The sequence below is a fragment of the Lygodium microphyllum genome, chromosome 17, assembly GCF_053477565.2.
Source record: "Lygodium microphyllum isolate KBCC chromosome 17, Lygodium_microphyllum_v1.1.10, whole genome shotgun sequence".
Taxonomy (NCBI): Eukaryota; Viridiplantae; Streptophyta; class Polypodiopsida; order Schizaeales; family Lygodiaceae; genus Lygodium; species Lygodium microphyllum.
Genome location: NC_141151.1, coordinates 4,627,828 through 4,651,614, shown reverse-complemented (window position 1 = coordinate 4,651,614; position 23,787 = coordinate 4,627,828). Strand labels below are relative to the sequence as shown.

At 45.5% G+C, this 23,787-nt stretch overlaps 2 protein-coding genes across 3 annotated transcripts in view; one reads left to right on the top strand and one right to left on the bottom strand.

The window, feature by feature from the left end:
* LOC148021525 (protein HAPLESS 2-B-like) overlaps nucleotides 1-23,787 on the top strand; it is a 309,826-nt gene that overhangs the window by 198,670 nt on the left and 87,369 nt on the right. For both annotated transcript variants that reach the window (XM_087696627.1, XM_087696629.1), the window contains exon 8: nucleotides 6,878-7,018. In XM_087696627.1, the coding sequence (XP_087552753.1) occupies nucleotides 6,878-7,018 (141 nt within the window). The remainder of the gene's footprint in view (nucleotides 1-6,877; nucleotides 7,019-23,787) is intronic.
* LOC148021526 (uncharacterized) lies at nucleotides 8,485-10,469 on the bottom strand. Its single transcript, XM_087698055.1, has one exon. It carries the CDS (start codon nucleotides 9,064-9,066, stop codon nucleotides 8,485-8,487), a length of 582 nt encoding a protein of 193 aa, XP_087554181.1. The 5' UTR covers nucleotides 9,067-10,469.

Below are 23,787 nucleotides of genomic sequence, written 5' to 3'. Positions count from 1 at the left end.
TGGGCTTGTCTTCGGTCGCGGATGCCACCCTTGCTAGTCGCAATGTGCTTATCTCATTTCGTACAGCCAGGAGGCTTTACAGGATTCCGCGGGGATATAGGCCTTTATGGGAACAGCTTTTGCGTATGCTCCAGAGCAGACAACCCTTTCCTGCCCTTGCTTCAGATCATCCCTGGCAGGATTGGGACCTACAAGGCCGGCTGCCTTTAAGCAAAGCTTCTGCTAATCAAGTTTATCATATTCTGATCAAAGATCAACAATGGTTACTTACCAAAGCCAATGCTTTATGGGGCCTACGAAAATCCCGGTCCTGGTGGAGGGCAACTGTGATGGAGGGCTGGTTGAACAAGACCCCCTTCAAATGTAAAGTATTTCTTTGGAGAGTGATGATTGGTGGTCTTCCGCTTGCGTCGGCTCTTTCCAAGCGACGAATTTCCAATGGCAACTGTTTCTTTTGCACCACTGCGGTGGAATCAGCCCGCCACAGATTTATTTCTTGCCCTGTCGCAAAAAAAATCTGGTTCTTTTTGTCGGCTGTTTGGCAAGGAGCGGTTGGAGTCACGCTGCGCCCCTTTGATTGGGTTTTCGGGCAGCCCAAATACACCACTCCTGCACAGCCACATATGAAGCTCATGTATCATTTTCTTCGATATTGGGGTTGTTGGCATAACTGGACAATTAGGAATGCTTTTCTTTTTGACTCCGCCTATAATGTTCAGCGACATATTGCGAGGCTTAAGGGCCTTTTGTATTGGCAGTTAGATCTTCTCCGGCATTCTGATTTGCTCTCTAGGGAGGACTTCCGTCCCTGGCTTATGGCTATTTCATCTGCCCCCTTGCCATAACTTTGTAACATGTAGCACTTAGCCCATCTTTACATGATGGCCTGGATTGGCGTCATGTATCTTGTAATCAAGTTATCTTGTACTTTTTTTCGTAATTAATACAATTACCTTTTATGAAAAAAAAAAAAAAAAAAGAGAGAGAGAGAGAGAGAGAGAGAACACACAGTTCGTAACACTTTTTTTGTAAGTAAAATGTGGCTGATTATATTACTTAAAAATTTTGATTACAACGGAGTGTTCATGATCAACAAACTAGCTGGAGCTGATGAAAGTCACAAGTACATCATGTATACAAGTCTCTCAAGGCGGTCTTGGGGGGATGGGGGCAAGAGGCCATGGAGGGGGGCTGTATCGCCATCTAGGGCTGCTTGCCTACATCACGAAAACAAGTCCTGGCCGCCCCAAGTGCACATGAAATGACATCGGAGCTTCTGACGAACCCTAGATTCACCCTGCACCTGATCCTATCGGTCGTGGAGGGAGTGGATGATGGAGGTCCAGAGCTCTACTAAGGTCGCTTGTACTGAAAGTCTCTCTCCGCCGAAAGCCTCTTGACACTGTGCCTTCCAGATATGCCAACCAGTAAGACTCCCTATGATCACCAATATCTCAGAGTGGTCTGGTGTTGGCTCTAGTACCTGGCGGATGGGTAGAGCCTCCAAACTGACCACTTCACATGACCCTGCCTGAATAAAGAAAATCGTGTCATCCTACATCCCGGCCTCATATAGAAGGTTGCGGCCTTGGCTAACTGCTTACCAGCAGAAAGCTCCCCATGAGATACATTCAAGGCTGGGTGCTATACGGCGAAGGATGCAACATGCACCTCTCCACACGAGCTGCGCCGCCTCACACGACCAAAGGCAGTGCTTTGGTGTTTCCAAAGGCTATTGTGTGCAACGCACACAACCTCCCTCTTGCATCTGGACAAGCCAACTTCCCACCGCCAAGCCTCCATGTGCCACTAGCCATAAGAAATATGATACCCTCCTCGGCCTCCAACTATCCCATAGGCATTGCCAGAAGGTCCGTCAGAAAGGCTCTGTGATGTCGTGCTCCCCCCAATGCCTACTACGTGACGGTGCACGATCCATATCCTCCTACGTCAGTACGTGTCAGCCAATCCTGGAAGTGTATTGCAAGAACCTCGGCGGCTTCTTGGCGACTGCTGTGGCCAGCCATAGCCACTCTCTCGGGTCCCACTCCAACTCATCAAGTGGCCTACCCTCCCAGATCCAGAGGCGCCACTCCTTGACCTCCTGCCAGAAGACAAAAGAAGCCAGCTGCCATGTCTTCCCCTGAAGGCCAATCACCCAAATCCTCCTCCATGAAAGGACAGATATCTTCTCATCCTACTGTCCTCTGTTAAGGGCCAGACGCCCCCCCTCCTGTACGGTGAAGAGGGTCCTAGGTGGAGCGCTGCCCACTCTACCTGCCATCTGTAGGGGGATGCCTGCTAGTGAAAACCTAGCGGCCCATACCTCCCCGGGCTCTATCGGCTCTCGTCTCAAGGAAACAAGCCACTCTTGAGATATTGCTGCATCTATCTCCCTTCTCCTTAGCTCCACTGCTCTTTGGTAGGCTGATACTAACTGCAGCACCTCCTCGTCCACCATCCTATACACCTCCCGTCATGTCCTGATGGTACACCTCCCGTCATGTCTTGATAGTACATCTCCCGTCATGTCCTAATGGTATGAGCTAGGCCAACCTCCCAGCCAACCCGCTGGATGTGGGGCGCTCGCCAATCTGTCCCCTTTTCCGATCTTTGACGTGGGCGTTCCAGATAACCAATTAACGATCTATCTCCTCCTAGTAGCCTGGGGGGCTCTGGATTAGGGCCTTACGGAGGCCGTGCCACACACGGATCAAGCTGCGTAAGAAAGGTGATCTTTGCGGGGTGATCTGGGCTGACGTGAAGATCCATCTCAAGGACAACCTCCACTCACCGCCAAGCCTCGGTCTACAGCCTTGAAGACCCTCCTCCAATAGGACCTTCCATGTCTACCCTCTTGGTGTGAGGCCATAGACAACTAGCTTGCCCAAGAGGGCCATACTATGATACTTTGGGTCTATGATCCCCAGGCCTCCCTCTGACCGATACCGTATGATGGTCTTTCACGCCACCTTGGCCCTAGAATCCCTGGAGCTGTCTGACCCAGACCAAAGTAAATTTGGCACTAGGTAGAAAAGTTGCACTACACAGGATGAGGAGAAGCACCAACACGAGGCGATGTACCAAGCCATCGTTAGAAGGACTTGGTTAACCACCAGGGCTCGGCCTGCTAGTGAAAGGCGAGCCGTACTCTAGTAGGTGAGCTTCCTTCGAATAGAATTGAGGATTGGAAGAAACTGCTGGGCGAGAGTGATGTTGAGTCCCACATGGAACCCTAGGTAATGGACGTTCTTCCCTTTGCTCACCCATCTAAATCCTAAGTGGACGTCCCACTCCCTGCTAGAGTCTGGGTCTGTGAGGAAACCAACTGATTTTTGCCAGTTCATTTTCACTCCCGCTACAGAACAGAACACCTCAAGAGCCAACCTCACTCTCTCCAACATCAACTCATCGTCCTCTATGTAGAGTGCTCTATCATCTGTATACTCTGAGTCTAACAACTCAGTCTCCTCTCTCACGAGAAGTCGGAGGCTGCGTAATCTGCTCACACATGACCTGAGGAAATGAGACATCGCCTCTGCAAAGAGTAGGAACAAGTACGGGGCTAGGGGGCACCCTTGGCGGACCAATCTCTCCAGTCAAAACTCCACACCTCGCCTACCACCTATGAGAACCCTGTTGGTGGCCGATCCGTAAAGTGCAAAGACCCCGCGAATCTAAGTGTGGGGGAAACCCAACCTCACCATGGTGCCCTCTAGGAAATCCCAATCCACCCTGTCATAAGCTTTCTCAAAATCCAAGAGTAGTACAACTAGTCTGTGCCTAGTGTGCTACGCCCACTTTGTCGCCTCAAAGAAGGTGAATACGTTGTCTACGATGCTCCTATCCTGGACAAAGCTTGTCTGTGTGTCATGGATGATATTTGGATGCATGGGGCGTAGTCTTCTACCAATCATCTTTGCCAGTGCCTTATAGGCCACTAACAATAAGGTGATTGGTCTCCACTGGGAAAGCTCCAACCACTCTCCCCCTTTAGGGAGAAAACTGATAAGGCCTGCCGAAAGACTCCCTCGCATCTGTCCTGAAGTGAAAATCTCCTAGAACGCCATCAATAGGGGGTCCTTCACCACCTCCCAGTAGGTGGTGAAGAATGCCTTAGAGAGGCCATCCTCTCTTGGGCATTTCTGCCTGTCCTCTATATGGAAAGCCTCCTCTAGTTCCTTCTCTGTGAAGGGGGCTAGAAGGGAGCATCCCATCTCCTCTGTGACGAGGGACGGGGTGTGACCCTAGACCTCCTATCCACATCGCTGTCCTTTAGCTGAGACTGTCTTCTGCTAGAAAAGGCGTCTATAGTAGTCGGTGGCAATCTCCATCACCTCGTCTGGGCTAGAACAAGTCCTCCCATACTGATCTTGAAGGGTGCGTATCTGCTCTTCCAAGTGTGAGGCTAGTGCACGTGGAAAAACCCCTGCACATCGTATCCCCCTTCCACGCCCAGAAAGCTATTGAGGTGCGGAAAGAGAACTCCGAGTGCCTATCCTCTAGGCCAGCAATGGCTACTCGTGCGCGAGCCTTCTGTGAGTGGAGGGTGGGATCCCCTGGTGCCTCCTGTAATAATCTCTGCGTGGCTGCAAGGTCCCACCGCAGTGCTCTCTTCTCCTCCTAGCTCTGGAGCCTAGCCTATATGGCTGCCTCTTGGAATACTGCTCGACTCGGCTAGGACCTCTGCAACCTCCTTTGCAATCCGGTCCCTCGTGCCCAACTCCCTATTCCAAATGTGCTCTATCTATCTCGTCACCTCCTCCCTCTTGTAGATCGAGTCAGGGATCCGACAGGATCCTGTTTCTGGGGCAAATGCTAGGGGATCAAGTGTCAGGAGAATTGCGGACAACGTGGTACCCGCCGATCTGGCCTCCAAGAGAGCCTCCCCACTCTCCCACATAAAACCTTTCCAACCACTCTAGCAGCAAGACTCCACCTAGCCACCTATATCCCGACCTCTCCCTTTTGTGGAAGGCAAGGTCTCTGCAGGCATCCGGTGCTCCTACTGCCAGTAGAAGACCTCCCATGCCTCCTGCTCCTCCCCAGCCATGCCCTGGTAGTTTGTGCCTCTGCCCTACTGGTTCTCCAAGGCCTCTAGGTTGTTGAAGTCTCCTCTAACGATCCAAGAGTCCACCTCTGGGAGTCCATCTACAATCTCCACCTAGAACCTGTTGCATGCCCTAACCTCCGTAGGGGCATAGATATTAAGGACTCCAAGGCACGAGTAGAGCTGCCTCTTGAAAGATACTGCTTGACTCAGCTACGACCTTTGCAACCTCCTCTGCGATCTAGGGCGTGGGGGTGACCAGGCCGGGGGGAGGTGCCAGAGCGAGGGAGAGGTACCAAGGCAGGGTTACCAGGCGGGGTGAAGTAGCAGGGCGCAGGAGGTGACTAGGCGTGGGGGGGGAGCACAGGGGAGGCAGCGCTATGGGCGGAGAACTAGTGAGAGGGAGAGGCACAGCGCGCCGCATGGAGGAGCAGGTGGGAAGAACGGGAGGGGCTGTGGGGTGCGATGGCAGGTCCGCGGTGCAACGGCCAGGTAGGAGGAATGGGGGGTCAGCAGTGGGCGCGATGGCAGGTCGGTGGTGCGATAGGCGAGAGCTCTTCTCCTATGATTTCACCAAAGGATGGGGCTACGGAGAGTACAGTTCGTAACACTTACATTGTTTGGGGTGAAATATGGCCCTCAATCGGAGGACCAAGTGTGGCGATGCATTGAAGCTGAGCATACTCCTCAATAGGAAAAGTCTGTAGAATCCTAACTAAATAGAAATCAAGCAGTTAATGCACATGCTATCATTCACATATGTCTGACTGAATGAATCATGAATGAAACACAAAAGAGCATTTACCTATCAAATGAAAAGAAATAACGTAGGGTAAGAGAAGACTAGGTGGGTCAAAAATGAGTGCAACTAATGAGAGGTATCATGGGATGGAATCTTGTCTTGGTAGGTGTATTATTTATTCTATTCTTGAAAGGGCATTCAGTCATATTAGAGAATTTCAGTATCACCTAGCATTATTCAGCACAATGCAAGTACAACATGCTAATCTTTTGATCAGTGAATGAGTACAGCAGCCATAGACTGCAACAATTTGGCAATTACCAGAGTCAGATGTGAAGAGACACAGTTGGTCGGATCCCCCAGTGTTTGCTAGCTGAAATCAAGAAGAGGCCAATGATTGCTTTGACTGGGTCTGGCATAACTCAACATGTTCCATGTGCAATATTTGTCATGCCTTTTAGAGTTATTCGCATGGGTGTATCAAGGTTAATTGAACCTTGCATGGGTTCAGGCTTGTACCCTACTTCCTTCTCAAAGTCATCCTCCATTTGCTAATGAACATCCATTGAATGCATTTCTCTTACTATGTTGGTCCCATAAATCTCCCATTCTTGTGGGATTTTGTTGAATGGAAGAGTTTGGCTGTTTTCAGTCTAGTCGTGAGTCACTTGTGGTTTCAGCTGCATGAAATTTTCTTAATGGGTCTGCCAAGTTTCAACCCTCAGAAACATAGTGTGCATTTACTTCTCCTTTCAAAGATGATCAGCATGTGATTCATGCTTAATGAATGAGATTGCCGTATTACATCAAGGATTATGGCAGTATGTGCTCTTTTATATTATAACCTCATAAAACCTTATTGGCTCAAAAAAGGCACCTCAACAAAGTTCCCTTGAATCAACTATTTCACTCATGGCTCAACATCAATAACTAAGCACACTCCACACGGGGCACTCCCATGCAGGCACGCATGCACATGCCACGCATACAGGCTTATCATTCATAAAATTGATTTTGAAACAAGATAGTTTTGATGTATAGTGGATTTTACATGCTAAATTAAAGTCTTTGTTGCAATTGTGTAGACACGATTGGAATTGAGCCCAACAAATCTTATTGCAGTCAATGATGACCACACGGTGATTGCAAAACTTGAAGGAGACCTTTTATCCTATAAACAATTTCCAGTATTTCCCAATGTTTATTTGTCACACCCAACTAATCCTGTGAGTTCAATTTATCTTTCATTTGTAGATTATGCTCTTCAATGACTCTTGAATGTGATCTGACACAGCAAACAGATATCAGTATTTTTCATTGTTTGCATGCCACATCTTAGTAAGCCATGGTTTTCTAAGCTTGCAATTTTCTCTGCACTTGTTTGTTGTCCTTTGAAACATCTCTTGAATGTGACACAATGTATGATGTATGTAGGGGACCCTGGGGGGAGTTTTGGGGTGTGGGTGGGTGGGGTGGTGTTTTTCTTTGGGCACGAGCAGGGGGGTGTGATTGTGGGTGGTGGTTTATGTATGCTTGAGACCTACAATCGTACACAGCCCTAGGTTTGCAATAGACTGCAGAATGAGAAACCAATAGTCCACAATCCAATCTCTATGTCTCTGTATTGTCTGACACACATGGCAGATTGTCCATGGCTGTATTAGCTCAAAGAAAACATCAGGTTTTGTGGCCTTGGTTGCTAGCACATGAAAATGACTATTCAACACATTGAGAATTCTATGCAGCTTCAAGATGCAAATCTAGTCTACTTTACCAATCTCAGAGCTTTCTGATTTGTATTCAAGTTCCACAAAAATTCCATTGGCAGGGGCATGATTACATTAATATGTCTTTGGTCAATTTCAGAAGAGACATGTAAAAGTGCACATAAGCCATGATAATTGATTGCGCAAATCTATCCTACATGTAAGGGCAAATTTTTGTCTTAATTTTCTAACCAACAGCCCGTCAATTAAATGGTTGAAATTGACAAGCTTCTAAATTGCAAGCCTCACGCCCATAAGGGTTCCAAGATGCATCTTTTGCATTGAACCTTCTGACAAATAATGTGTTCAATACAAGCAGGAGTATGCCTTTGTGTTGGTGAGCATTGGCTTCATGCAGTACAGCATTGGGCCATCCTTATAGTAGGGAGAGCACTCTGGGTATCTGTGAGAGTGGAGGAGGCATTAATAGACTTGCTGGTCATATGGACCCCCTAATAGCCATAGGAAGAGCACTTTTTGGACTACACTTAGTCTCTACCTCATAGTTTTTTCGTACAGCAATCATACGTCATACACAGATGGGTATGAAAGTATGATTGGAGTATGATTCAGGCCTTCAGGCTGAATCATACATAGCCCTAGTTTTCATATTTAAAAACAATAAAAATGTATATAACCTAGTATTAAGCTAACATGCTGAATAAAAACTAAAATTTCACTGTTTCAACAACTTTAGATTCTACAAAATAGATATTGCAATCTCCCAATACGCCAATGAATAATTAAGATTGAAGACACAACTTACAGGTTCACAACATTGATCAGCCAAAAAGATTTCAGATTTGATTTCAAGTCATTTGAGCCAAGACACAACTGAAGCACATCATGGCATAATAGTAGTGTAGATTCTAAACTATAGTAGAAGGCTGAAGCAAACTATATGGAAAAAAGAATACACATGACAATCATGGGCAAGATGCACCCTCGTCATCAATGTCCTCATCCTTATCATTCTCCTCCTCCTCATCTTCCTCATCATCATCATCATCATGGTCATCCTCTCCCTGATCAACAAGAGAAGCATTGCTTATTGTAACATTGGCATTATCGACTCTTCTTCTTGCAAGAATCCTATCATCATTCTTTTTCTTATTTAGCATTTCCAAAGTAACCTCATTTTTATCCCGTCCTCTTTCTTTGATCTTAGAGATAGGGTGAAGGTTTGTGTGGATATAAACAAGTTTCTCCGTATGCTTTGGAAGTAACTTGTTGCTTCTCTTCGTATGTATCAAAGAGAAGGTACTCCAATTCCTTTCACAAGGAGATGCATAAGTACCTTGAGAAAGCACCTTAATTTCCAATTGTTGCAAATGAGGTGTGCAAGCCCCAAATGTTTTCCACCACTTCACCCCTTGGTTCATCCTTGCCACATCCCTTGCAAGAGGGTGTGCATATCCACCTGCCTCTGACTTATACATATCCAATTCATCACATACAACATCCTGCTTTGCTACATCATGAAGAGTGTACCTCTCAATCACATTCATCCAACCTTCATGCACTTCACGATCACCATCTGGATTCTTTGATCTCCATATTGGATGCAAAACAAAAGAAGTTGCATGTAAAACTGAGTACAACAAATCCTATCTATCGATACAAAGTTCCTTAACCTACTGCAATTTATGAGCATCCACACCCTTAATGGCCTGTATCATCTCAATCATACGATCTATCAACTCATACACAAGCCCCATTCTTTCACCTTTCCTATCTGCAAGGCGAAGAACATTTAATATAGGTGCACATATCTTCAAAATAATCCTTGCATCCTACCAAAAAGTGAACCCTAAAATGATATTAGCCACTTGCATTGCTTTATCAGTGCGACAAACTCTATTCCTAGTCCAATCTTCACTCACAACCATATGTCGTAGACCATTATAGCATCTTTCATCAGTAAGTTTGCCAACATGATAAACATGTAAGCAAACCTGGTTTGAGATGGCTTTACTAGCTCCTTTGTGTTGCATTTGCGATATAAAGCCAAGGTTGTATGTTTCCGTGTTATGAAAGTGACAATTTTTGTGGCATCAGCCAATACAGAAGCAACTCAAGATAATTAATCAATATCCTCAAAAAGGAGATCCAAGCAATGACAAGCACACCTAGTATAGAAAATGTTAGGCCATTGTGCCACTATCAATTGTCTAGCTTGCACACAATTTGCTACATTATCCATACACACTTGCATTACATTTTCCGGCCCAACATCCAAGATTACATCTTTTAAAATCTCATAGATGTACTCTCGTGACTTATAGTGTCCACTTGTGTCTACTGCCTTCATGAACACACAACCATGTATGGAAGATACCATAACATTAATAATGGACTTCCCCTATTGCTTTCACCATGTCTAAAAAATATGGACTCCTCACTTTCTAATGAGGAATGTCTTCAACATGAAAAAAAAACCTGCGAAGGGTAACATCAGCATTGCGCCTTACTTGCATATTCGAAGACTTCTCCAAAGCTCCTTGTGATTTGCCCACTTTTTGCTTCTTGGAGCTTGATGGCTGAACACTATAAGAAGCGGAACCACTTGCACCTATAGCTGAAACATTAGGGGCATTTACACATGCAATGCTTGCCTCCCCATGTGAAGTCTCTCCCAAATTAGCCATAGACTCATCAATAGCTACAAAAAGATTAGATTAACAAATCCTACTTCTAAATGCAATTGTCGACATGTCTCTTTCACATGTGAAGGTGGCTCTGAGCATTTATCTACACCAAAACCTTTAAGCCCAAGAAAATGTGCTCTTATGCGAGATGGGCCTCCATCCCAAGTATGCTAACACCACTTGCATTTGCAAGTAAGTTGCCCCCTTCCACATGGTTTGACAACTTTTACAAATTCCCACTCCGCTTTTTTCTATCTTCCCATTTGTATCAGTTTGAATCATAAGAATGGGGATGAAGCTTCATTAGATGACGACATAATAACTTTTAAGTCTTGCTGAAATGTCAATTTCAGTTGTAAAATCGAAAATTTTATAGATTTTTAAGCCAATACCAAAGGGAAAACGAGTTCAATGGCTATCTCAACTTGTTAATGTCTAAAATTTCAGATATTTTGGACTTCTAACAAGAAATTTCAAAGATTCTCAACCCAATATTAAAGGGCAAAAGCATTCGACTGCTATCTCAACCTATTAATGTCTGAAATTTCTGAAAATTTCAGATATTTCAGACTTTGAACAAGACATTTCAGAGATTGAAAGACGAATACTAAAGGGGAAAATAGTATTTCTGAATAATTTGAGAGTTTACTAGCTGTTAATGACTGAAATTTCAGACTTTTACTCAAGAAATTTGCAGGCTGCAGTAATCAGCCATTCAAGTCTCAGATGTGTGTGTGTGTGTGTGTGTGTGTGTGAGAGAGAGAGAGAGAGAGAGAGAGAGAGAGAGAGAATCTATTAACGTCTCTAAAAGGCCAGAGTGACCTATGAGACCATAACCAATATAACTGGTATCATCATCTCTCATCAGATAACAAGAGATAAAATTTATGTGTAAGTTTACATGGTATATTGGAATGAGATGTATGGAAATTGAAAAAGTTGGAAAAAAAAAAAACTAAGTTTAAAAAGGTCAAGAGTGTAGGGTATCTCCCCCGGAGTCTATGGAATCCACCAAGACTCTGCAAGCTACCTCCGACTGAGTCACCACACCAATCTGCCTCTGTAACGAGCAATTGTGATGCGAATGTGGCACATAGGGGCACGCCTATGTTGCCGAGTAGGTACTCTAGGGCGTAGTGTTCTGTGGAGCGTTGTAGCTCTATCAATTGTGATGCCTCCAAATGATGTATCCCCACAACACCTATCAGTAGGAGATGTAGTGTCTTGGGTGGTCATGGCTGGGGGTTCAGCTACACTAAAGTAGTCTGTAACTGCTCTTTGGAGGGGTGGATGATGGTGGGGTTGCCTCCTATCCTGTAACAATAATGCTCTGCGTCGTTGGAGCTCCAGCAAGAAAAGGCCCAAACATCTTTGGTCCTCATAGTCCATCACTCGTCTTAGTGGTCCAAAGCCCTCCTTAAAGAGGCAATGATAGCGGCCTCAGATATCATAGTATACAGTACATCTACAAATGTAGTGCTCCTCCGTCTCTAACCCCCATCCACAAAGCTAGCACATCCTCTCATTGGCTGCAATATGGCTCCATCGACTTGTCTCAATCATCAGCTGATGCGATGAGGTGCGGATCTGACCAATAGCAACTCGGAGTCTGTGGGACAGTTGAGCACCCATGTATCTAGGCCTCACTATGAAACCGTCATGAGAAAGCTGCAAGAAGTGACTTTGGTATTGTGTCGTTTTTGTGCCTAATGGGAAAGGGGGCTTGGACCAAGTCCTTTCTATCTCCACTTTAGTGATATCTGCCCTGATCACACTATTCAGCTCTGCACGACTAAGGCTCAAAATAGGGCAATCAGAAATTTCAGACAGACAAAAGCAATTACAGGCTACAGCACATGTGAAAGTGAGAGAGAGGGACAAAACATGAAGAAAAAGCATATTGTTCAGTGTTTAACTTTGAAGCAGTCCTGTCAAGACTGAAGGCTGATGAGCAGACCACGTGGGCAGTCCAAGAAGCTGTTTCTCCACGATCTGGGGCAGAGAGAATGTAGGCGACAGTGAGGTGATACCTTTCTGGCTGAAATCACGATGTTTTGTTGTGCTCCCTACCAGGTGACAGCCTTTTGGCTTAAATCGTCATGTTTTTTTGCTTTTACCTGCCGGTTTTTCTCCCCCCAAAAGTTGGTCACGTCTAAAATAACATTTCATACTCCTGGTATCATATGTTTTTCAGATGTCTGCAAACTCAATCATACACATTAGATAAAAACTATGCTCTACCTCATGTTGGCCACGGGATTGTAGGTGGGGATTTGAATATGGTCAAGGCCTTGGAGGATAGAAGGGGCAAATGCATAGACACTATCTGAGGAGAAGAGCAGGCAGCTTGGGAGGATTTTATCTTCCATATCAGAGGACAGGACCCTTGGTTCATGGTAGAGTTTCGCAGATTTACAGGTTCTTTGCAATTCTCCGAAGAGATAGGACAGCTGGTGCTAGGACCTTCTCCCTGTTGGACAGATTTTATATAGATGATTGGGCTTGTGACAAGGGGGTCTAGTTGGTATTGCTGCTGCACGAACCGCTTTATGCACCGGTACAGTTGGTTCTTACAGAGGGAGCCACAAGAACTGCTACCAGCATCAGAATTCCTTTACACTTGAATTATGAGGAGGAATTGAGGGAGGATATTACCAGGATTTGAAAGGCCCAGTCATTTTCAGTGGCCAGGACAGCTAGAGACTTGGATGAGAGTTTGCAGGAGGTGAGCTGCTTTCTTAAGGAGAAGGCTAGGAGCAAGAAGGCCTCTAGAACAAGAGAGAGCTGCTAGAGCCCCATTGGCAGCACTTCAAAAGGAGGAAAGACAACCAGGATGTAGGTGGGTGGCAAAGAGGATATATACAGCCAAAGCAGAAATACATGCTATGAAGGAGGCCAGATCAGAGTACCAAGCAAGGGCCTCTTTCTAGACATAGGCAAGAGATATGGTGAACAAAGAATTCTTTCACACCATGGGTCGTGGACACTCTAGATAGTGTGTTAACAGACTTAGAAGAGCAGATGGATCCCTTATCCAAGGGCTATAGGAGGTTGGTTAGGTGGCCAAACATTTTTACACTGCTTTGTTGGGCATGACGACGAGGCCTCCAAGATTGGAGAGGGATAGAGAGATTGTATAGCAGAGTACCAAGAGAGTGGTCACAGAGAGCATGAGGATACATTTGATGGCCCCGTTCTTAGAGGAGGAGATTGCCAAGGCCTTGCTTGCACTACCATCAGGGAAGTGCCTAGGGGATACAAGGCTTTCTTCGTGGGCTATTGGGAGGTGATCAACAGGACTTTCAGGAGCAATTTAGGAGATCATGGCATTTGGAGATATGCTGGAAAGGATGTTAGAGGGATTGGTTCAGCTTATCCCAAAGGTCAGGAGAGATAGATTGGAGATCACCCACTAGAGACCAATCATTTCACTCACAACAACGCATAAAATCCTAGCCAAAATGATCAGCTTTAGACTCTCTCTTGATGCCTGACCTCATTCACCTGGTTTTGTTCAAGAGCATAGCATCCTTGACAAGATTTTCACCTTCTAGGAATCCACAGCTCTTGCATGATCTAGGGGGAAAAATCTCATTGTTTTGCTTCGCATTTTCAAGAAGTCTTATGACAAAGTTGATTGGGAGTTTCTAGAGGGCACCATGTTGAGGATGGGTTTCCCAAAGCAGTGGATCAAAGGTGTATCAGCTCTATATCCATCAGCTCATAGCTAGGTCCTCATTGGTGGGACTAGGGGTGCCAGATTCAATATCCAAAGGTCAATGAGATAGGGATGCCCCATTGCAGTGCGATTTTCTTCTTGTGTTAAAGTCCTGATAGTCTTTCGTCACTTTCTTGGAGGACCTGATGGTCTGATGTAACAGAATGTAAGAGATTTAGTGAGAATCCTAACCGGATGGTCTGATGTATATATTTTCCAGAGAGAGAGAGTTATAAGCCGACTTGATGGTCTGATGTAAAATGTTTACTTAATTCAAATACCTTTACGAAAAAGAGAGAGAGAGAGAGAGAGAGAGAGAGAGAGAGAGAGATTAGTGTGTGCACATTAGGCAATGGAGATGGGTGAACATGTGGTAGGAATGTGACACAAGCAAAAATAAAAAACTAGAAGAAACGTCAATTTTTGGTCAATAGGCCTCGAACAGCCGTTCCGAATAGGGAACGGTAGGGAATGGCCTTGGGAACGGCAAGGAACGTTCGCAAAGCCCTTCATTATGGCAAGAATTGAAGCAATGGATAGAGGGAACTAATGAGCCACCAGGAGCCAGGTAGGGGGCAGCAATGTCAAGAAGAATGAGGTAAGCTGATATCATAGAAGAAATCTGCCATAACACCAAACATTGAATACGGCCCACATGAACAAGGATGCCCGAGACTGAATCAAAAATAATGGCATTCCGAGTACGCCAAATATGCCACAGGGCAGTCCCTCTTAGGAACTAGAACAAGGAGGAATAATCAGAATGCAAAGAAGGCATTGAGGGAAGCTTTCCCATAATCCAAGAACAAGTTGTTATGCGTAGCTGAGTAGCCGAGAGCCACACGTGGGAAATAAAACACCAAATCTATCGCGCAACTAGACAAGAGGCAAAAAGATGAAGCAATGTTTCATCACATGTAGTGCAGAATACACAACGTCCAGCAGAAATCTTCCGAGCACGCAACACCTCTCCAGTTGGAAGGCCACCAATCAGCAATCTCCACAAGAAGTCTTTCCCCTAAAAGGGAACCTTGGACTTCCATAGCTGAAGGAATCTTTCCTGCCACTTCTTTTTGCCATCCCTAATATGCCATAATTTATTCACCTTTGTAGTGACCCATCTCTTGGCCTCCACCATCTGATGGTAAATCTGGTTAGCAAACCTCTTCTCAAAGTCATCTGGTATCACAAACTTCCAATCACGTCATGGATACAAAGGCCATAGTACTGGTAACGGAGAGAACCTTTGAAGTTTAACCTATATGGATGACCAGATATCACCATATCCTCGGGGTACCCGAAAGTGTTGACGAATACGCCGAAAAGAGTATAGCCGGGACTGCCCAGGAATAACACCGCCCAAGATTGTTTGCAACCCCAAACGAGCTATCCGATTAAACTTGAGTTTGTGCAAATCTTTGTCCAGCCAATCTAACAATGTGCAGGATACCAAGACTTCTCCTTGCAGTGAATTCGCGTCCTTATGAATCTCAAGAGGGCGCCAAACTGAAAAACATAAGATGCAATCAAATGAGAAAGGAGAAAAGACATTGTGATCTTAAGAGGCCTCGAGGAATTAAGCACATGCCACCAGGAGGCACGAATGATTGTGTTACCATGGGAGATGCCAGTCTTTTCAATGAAAATTTTTTTCAATGTCTGACCAAGGATGACTCTGTACACATAACACCTACAAAAGGGCCAACCTCAAAGCTTTTATATGCAAATTAACATCTAGCAAAGATGCTCCACCCATTTGTTTAGGCGTAGTCACATGCTACCACGAAATCCAGACCTGTCCCAAACTGTTTCCCTTCTTTTTCCACAACATGAACCTAATAGACTGAACAAGTTCCAAAAGGGACTTCTTAGTCCAAGAAGCAAAGGCAAAAAGAATGATATCATAATACTTTGAGCAACTTTCAGTCTGACATGTAAAGGCCAACCTTGAGATTTCCAGTACATGAACCTATCATGAATCCGGGAGCCCATCCAATCCAATAAGGCCCGGGGTGCTACCTCCACACCAATAGGGTATCCCAAGTATTTGGTGATATTTCCCTTTGAGATCACAATTCCATGCCAGCCCCAGGCCTATAGATCTCTCTCTCTCTCTTTTTTTCGTAATGGATGTTATATTTATAAAGTACTAAACAACAACAAAAGAGTTACAAAAGTCATGGCAAAGACGCAGAGGAAATTGCCATATGCCAAGGAAGTAAGTCCTCCTAAGGGAGTAAGTCAAAGTGCCGAATGAGATCTATCTGCCAATGCAAGAGGCCTTTAAGCCTCGCAATATGTCCCTGAACATTAGAAGCTGATTCAAAAAGAAAAGCGTTCCGAATGGTCCAATTGTGCTAACAGCCCCAGTATCTAAGAAAATGAAACAAGATCTTCATATGCGACTGTGCCGGTGTGGGGTATTTGGGCTGTACAAAAACCCAATCAAAAGGGCTTAGCGAGAAACCAACCACCGCTCGCCACACCGCTGACAAGAATGACCAGATTCTCTTAGCGAGAGGGCAAGAAATAAATCGATGACGGGCCGATTCCACACTGGTGGTGCAAAAGAAACAATTGCCGTTGGAGATTCAACGCTTGGAAAGGGCTGAAGCAAGAGGAAGACCACCAATCATCACCCTCCAAAGAAAGGCCTTGCATTTGAAAGGTGTCTTATTCAACCAGCCCTCCATCACAGTTTCCTTCCACCATGACTGAGATTTACGCAATCCCCATACAGTATTAGCTTTAGTAACCAGCCATTGATAATCTTTAATCAGAAGATGATACGTCTGGTTAGCTGAGGCCTTTTCCAAATTCAACCGACCTGCAAGGTCCCAATCTTGCCAGGGACGATCCAAAGCAAGGGCAGGAAAGGGTTGTCTGCTCTGGAGCACCAGCAAAAGCTATTCCCATAAATCATGGTATCCACGAGGGATCCTGAAAAGCCTCCTGGCTGTACGAAATGATATCAACACATTGCGACTGGCAAGAGTGGCATCTGCAACTCAAGTCAAGCCCAAACGTGCCATGCGGTTAAATTTTGGTTTGAGCTCATGTTTGCCTTCCCAAAAAAGTAATCGCGAGGCTGCCAGCAATTCCAGTTAAAAAGAGTTAGTATCTAAGCGGTCCTCCGCTGGATGCCACTGAGCCTTCTGGAGAACCAATTTCCAGGAGCATACCAAATGAGCAAGCAGGGATGAAGAAGGACTAGAAAACCGAGTCTGCATTAAGAACATGCCACCAGGAGCTCGGAATTTGGGTATTACCAAACAGAAGCCCGTGATCCTCAAGAAAATAACGGGCTATAAAGACCCATGGGTGATGATCCAAGCACATGGCACGAAAAAGAGACCAACGAAGTGCCAGCATAGGAGTTTCGGCATCCCCAATAGCCCCATCACCCATGCATTTGCAGGTACATGCATGCGACCAAGAAATCCATGAAATGCTTGCATGCAAAGAGTCCTTCTTCCATAACATGAAAGGAATGTACTGAGTAAGAGCATTCAATGTAGTAGTAGTCCAAGGCAGCAATGGCAAGAAATATGTGAGCATTGGCAACATAATTGTCTGAGCCACTTTGAGGCGAACATGGAAGAGCTAAGCCTGTGATTTCCAATATAGAAACTTAGCTACTAGTTTCTGTGAGATCCACTCTAGTAGTTGCTTTGGCTGAATATCAACACCCAAAGGGTACCCAAGATGCCTGACAATGAAACCACGGGGCACAACCATTCCCTGCCACTCCAATGACTGTAAATCTGACTCCGTGCAACTGAGAATGGCTGATTTCAAAGCATTGATATGAAGACCAGAAGCATGACCAAAGAGAGTCCAAACATCTAATGCTTTGCGAAGATTATCCTTGTCTGCACGCAAAATCATAAAGCTATCATCAGCCAAGGATTGACTAATGAAGTGTTGTCCAAAAGAAAGGGACAATCCAGCCAACTGAGTAGAAGCTGCCATATGAGATAACATTGAAAGAATCGGATGAGTTGCAAGGGCAAAGAAGAGAGGAGTCAAAGGGCTACCCTGTCTCACAGACCGTGCAAGGACAAATGGCTCGGTAACACCACCATTTAGCATAACTCACGAAGAAGCCGCAGTACTAATGGCGTAGATCAAACGAGGCATCCAAGTACCAAAGCCCATAGTAGACATAAGTTCTGCAATGAAAGACCAGTCTAAATAATCAAAAGCCTTTTCCAGGTCCAATTGAATCAATACCACCTCCTGATTAGAGTGCCTTGCATAGTCAATAGCCATTTGCACATTTAAGATATTATGCAGAATGTTTCGGCCCTTAATGAAGCCATATTGAAGAGGATGCACAATGGCAGGAAGATGCTTATGGAGCCAATTCGCCATCACTTTGGAAAAGATTTTATGTATCGAACCCATTAATGAAATTGGTCACCAATGTTTCAACATTGACGGCGAAGGAACTTTTGGAACCAGTTTGATAAGACCTTCTTTCCATGAGGAAGGCATGAACCCCGTTTCCCAAACTTGTTGAAACATAGCCATCAATGGTTTCACCCATTGGGTAGCAAAAACCTCGAAGAATTCATTGGTGAGACCATCCCAACCGGGACTTTTATCCTTGGGCAAGTGTAACAAAACATCCATAACCTCCGCCTCACAAATATCTGTCTCCAAAGTAGTTTGCATGTCATGTGGAACTTGATTGCGGACCAAATCATAGAAAACTGAGCGTGCATGAGTAACTTGGTCAGAAGGTGAAGGAGCAGAACCAAGAAGGTCTAGAAAATAATTCCTACACATATCCACAATAGTCTGAGGATCAATGATCATTTGACCTTCTGGATCTTCTATTCTAGTCATATTTTCTCGAGCAGGAGATGCATATAGAGCTCGAAAGAACTTATGAGTCTGACAAGCACTATCTTGCGAATTCTTAGTCAAAGTTTACAATTTGGCCTGCTGATAAGATTTTAACTGAAACTCTTTAATAAGATCAGCCAAACGCATAGCCAGTGGTAGCAGAAATACATCATCTGGAGTCTCCACCAGTAGAGAACGAACCAAAGCCAGTAAATCCTTTGCTGCTTGTCGACGCCGCCGACAAAGAGAGGCATGATGGATCCCATACTGCCAAACAACCCGTTGCACATTAGAGAGCAATCATTCAAAAGAAGCATTGCCCTCAGAGGAGAAGTCCAATAAGAATCTATCAATCAATTGCTGCATATAGCCCCGAAAGATTGAATGCTTCAAATAAGACGAGCTGAAACGCAAAGGGAGGCGATCCAGAAATTGCTTAAAAGGTGCAATGGGTTGTGCAAGCATCTCAAGCTGTAGAGGAAAATGGTCCGACAAGGCATATTGCTGCAACACTTTCATTTCCAGCATCTCAAGAAGAAAATCATCATCATGCATGATGTACATGCGGTTCAGCCGCAACCATGTAGTTGTATACTACGCAGATGTTGGGTATCTCACACGCCTTACTTACGCCTACGCTCATATGGGAGTGTGCGGGTGATCACTAGGACACTGGGGCACTTTTTACTCTCGGTAGGAGAGGTTTTTTCCCCCAGATTATGTGTACTATTTTGTATGTGCTTGTGGTGCACACTTACGGGCACTTACTGTGTTCGGGTGTGAACAGCCCCTTATAACTCTAAGGTATAAGGGTTATCATTTGTACTTTCAGTTTACTCTATTCAGTACTATTGCATTGGGTGTCGTGCTCAACTCTGTCTCTCACTCTCACACTGTCTACTGCACTTCAGCTGCACCTCGATCCTCTCCCATCTGACATTTGGTATCAGAGCTGGTCAGCAGCTCTATTCGGTTCCCGAGGACTTGCGTCAGCACTGACAGCTCGTCAGTACCTGTCTGGTACAGCACGTGCAGCCTGTACCTTCGTCAGCAGCCACGTCACTTGCAGCTCAGTCCTGCCCGTCAACAGTCGTCCAAATCTGCAGACGTCTTCAGTCCAGGCGCAGCCTTCTCTGCCCAGCGCGCTGGTTGCAGACGCCCCCAGCGCCACCTGCCCAGCGTGTCCGTCAGACCACCGTCAGTCCACCCGTCACACGCGACTGACCTGCGCCCGCCCGTCAACGTCACGTGCAGCCCGCAAGTCTGACAACAGCCCGCCTGTCGCCGTTTTTAAACTCCACGTCAGCAGCCCGTCGCCTGCCCTGTCCACGTCGCCTGCCCTGTCCACGTCGCTGCCTTCTACATTGGCCTGCCAGTCAACGTCCTGCCCACTTCGTCAAACGACGCCCGCCAGACCACCGTTTTGACCACACGCCAGTCTGCTCTGCACGCCCAGGTAAAATTTTCAAAATTATTGTCATTCCAGCCCAGAATAAAATTCTGGAAGCGGCGGTTCACACGCAGTTGGCACAGATTTACTGGAAAAGTAAATTTCATGCAAACTTCTGACTGAATGGTCAGAAAATTTTGGGGCTTTTGTGTATTTGGAGGACAGATGCATTTAAACTGCTGATACAGTCACAGACCGACTGTTTTTGACAGAGATTTTGGCAAAATTTTGGGGATTTATTCATAACAGTGTTGCACTGCACTGTTTGCACATTGGGAAACGTGCTGTGTCTGTCTGTGACACATTGAATGCACATTTTGGGGCTTTTGTAACAGACATTTGTGACAGAAATTTTGGGCAGAAAATTTTGGGGCTTTTGATGTTTTAGTGCTGCTGAGCACTAATTGCACCTTGGGAAGTGTGCATCAGGGACAGTTTTTTTGTGACAGAGTACCCTTTGCACATTAATTGCAGACTTGTGTTTGCTGCAATTTCTGGAAATTTGCAGATTTCCAGCCCGTACTGCATTGACATTGCTCTATTGCCTTTTGGGAAATAATGGCAAATCAGGGAGGAGATGTATTCACCTATGTGTCCAAGGAAGACCGATTGGATGGGAACAATTATTCCCTTTGGTCTTTCATGATGAAGAATGTATTAGTGGCAAAAAATTTGTGGGATTATGTCAGTGGAGAGGAAGCACGACCGGGAGTTGTGGCTCCCGCTACTCCTCCTCCAGGAGGACGTGCAAGAGGGCAACCTCAGCCCCCTCCACCTCACCCCGCTCAGCCACTTCCCCCAAGAACTGCAGCTCAGAAAACTTGGGATACACGGGATGCACAGGCTATGTCGCTGATTGCATTGGCAGTTCAGCGTTCTATCATTCCTCATATTCGTTCAGCAGCTTCTTCACAAGAAGCTTGGTTGATATTGGAGCAGATGTTTGCAGGAAAGAATGAGACTCGCATCTCTTTCTTGAAGAAAGAGCTAGAGACTCTAAAGATGAATGAGGGTGATTCTATGCAGGATCATCTCAACAAAATTCAGGACTTGCGGGAGCAACTCATGAATGTGGATGAGTACTACTCAGATGCGCAGCTGATTTCTACGACATTGAATTCACTGGCTCCCTCTTACTTGGCTTTTCATACTGCCTTGAACCTCACTATGAGGATTTCGAAAGAGCCCATCACTTTCATTCAGCTTGTCAGTTTGCTTCTAGAGGAAGAACAAACTAGACGGAACAGTGGTGTGGATGGTATAGCCTCTGAGCAGGCTTTTATGTCAACGCAGAAGGGTAAAAACAGCCAAGGGAAAAATGCTTCGCAGAGTTCTGGTAGTAGTAACACTTCACAGACAAGTCAGAAACAGGGGGGCACGCAAGCCAAGAAAGGAAAATGCCATTACTGCAAGAAGCTTGGCCACTACATCACTGAGTGCAGGAAGCGCATCGCCAAAGAGAAGAAGAAGGAGTCAGGGATGTCTGTTTCTGCAGCTCCTTCCACTGCTAGTGAGTCCGCGTCCTTTGTTGCAGACAGGGACTATTGTTTTTACACTTGCAGTTATGATGTCTCTTGGGCTGATAGAGCATTTAGCTCTACAGAAGATGCTGACACTTGGTTCTTTGACAGTGGTGCTTCACGGCATATCACATCTCGTAGAGATTTGTTTGCTTCTCTTGGTGCACCTCCCGTTGGGAAGTCTGTTCAGTGTGCTAATAATGCATCATACCCTGTTCGTGGTATTGGGGAGATTCAGCTTACAGCCATTGATGGCTCTATTCTCCGCCTACAGGATGCTTTGTATGTGCCTGGCATTAAGAAGAATCTGCTTTCCATTTCTTCTATGGCACGTTGTGGTTTGCAAGTCACCTTTGATGATGACCGTTGCATGGTCCGTGACAAGGAACACATGACATTGGTCTTGACAGGTTCTCTGTGTCATGGGTTATATGAGTTGGATGCTCTTTCGGTAGATCAGTCTGCATATTTGACATCCACTCTTACTCCTGCTATGTTAGAGGCAGAGTTATGGCATGCTCGTTTGGGGCATGTAAACTATGGCAGCTTGATGCTATTACAGCGTACTCAGATGTTGGATGGATTACCTCTCTTGGAGAGACCTCCTGAGCATTTATGCGAGGGTTGCATTTTGGGGAAAATGCATCGTTTCTCTTTTCCCCGTGATGTTGCTTTTAGAGCAACAGCCAGATTGCAGCTTGTGCATTCGGATGTTTGTGGGCCCATGCAGACACAGTCATTGGGTGGTTGTTACTATTTTGTAACATTTATTGATGACTTTACACGTTTGTGCTAGGTCTACTGCTTGAAAAAGAAGTCAGAAGTGTATGATGCATTTTTGGCTTTCAGTGCACTTGTGGAAACTCAGTCTGGTTGCAAGATTAAGACTCTCCGTTTGGACCGAGGGGGGGAATACATGTCCTCTATGCTGAATTCTTATTTGCAGCAGAAGGGCATTATCCATCAGTACACTACTGCATATACTCCACAGCAGAATGGGGTAGCAGAGAGGAAAAATCGGTCACTCATGGAGATGGCCAGATGTATGCTGAAGGCAAAGAGTTTGCCTCATAGTTTTTGGATGGAAGCCGTCATGTGCGCTTGCCACATTTTGAACAGATGCCCTACCAAGGCCTTGAAAACAGTCACACCTTTTGAGGCTTGGCACAGCCGCAAACCTTCTGTTGGCCACTTCCATACTTTTGGGTGTCTTGCATATGCCCATATTCCACAGGTACTTCGAAAGAAGTTGGACAACAAGGCTGTAAAATGCATCTTTATGGGATATAGCAGCGAAAGCAAAGGCTACAGACTCTATGATCCCGTGACCAAGAAGGTTTTTGTCAGCAGGGATGTTGTATTTGATGAAAAATCAGAATTATCCTTGGCTGGTTTTGATACATATCAGGCTGCCCGTGATGTCTTTGAAGGGCTGCTGCCCATCACATTTGGTGATTCAGCTGGTACTTCAGCAAATGAACCTAATGTTCAGCCAGCTGCTCCTATGGAACATGCAGTAAATCAGCACATTGCTGAAACTGAAATTCAGCAGGAACTTGTACACAGTCAGGAAGCAAGACAGGTGCCTAGATGGTACACGCAGACTATGAGAGATAGTCATTTGGAAACACCCTTGGCTGGTCGTACTCTAAGGCAAACTCGACTGCATGATTCAGCACATTCCATGGAGTTTGTTATGGCAGCATGTACTCATGATAATGAGGAGCCTGAATGTTTTGAGGATGCACGACATAGTGTGCATTGGATGGCAGCCATGCAAGCTGAATTGGATTCTATTCATAAAAATCATACTTGGGATTTGGTGTCTTTGCCAGTTGGCAAGCGTGCCATTGGTACGACATGGGTCTACAAATTGAAAAGGAATGCAGATGGATCCATAGATAAGTACAAGGCACGGCTGGTAGCTAAAGGCTACGCACAGAAAAAGGGCATTGACTATGAGGAGACCTTTGCTCCTACCTCCCGTATGACGACCATTCGGTCTATGATTGCCTTGGCTGCACATTTTGGTTGGAAAGTGC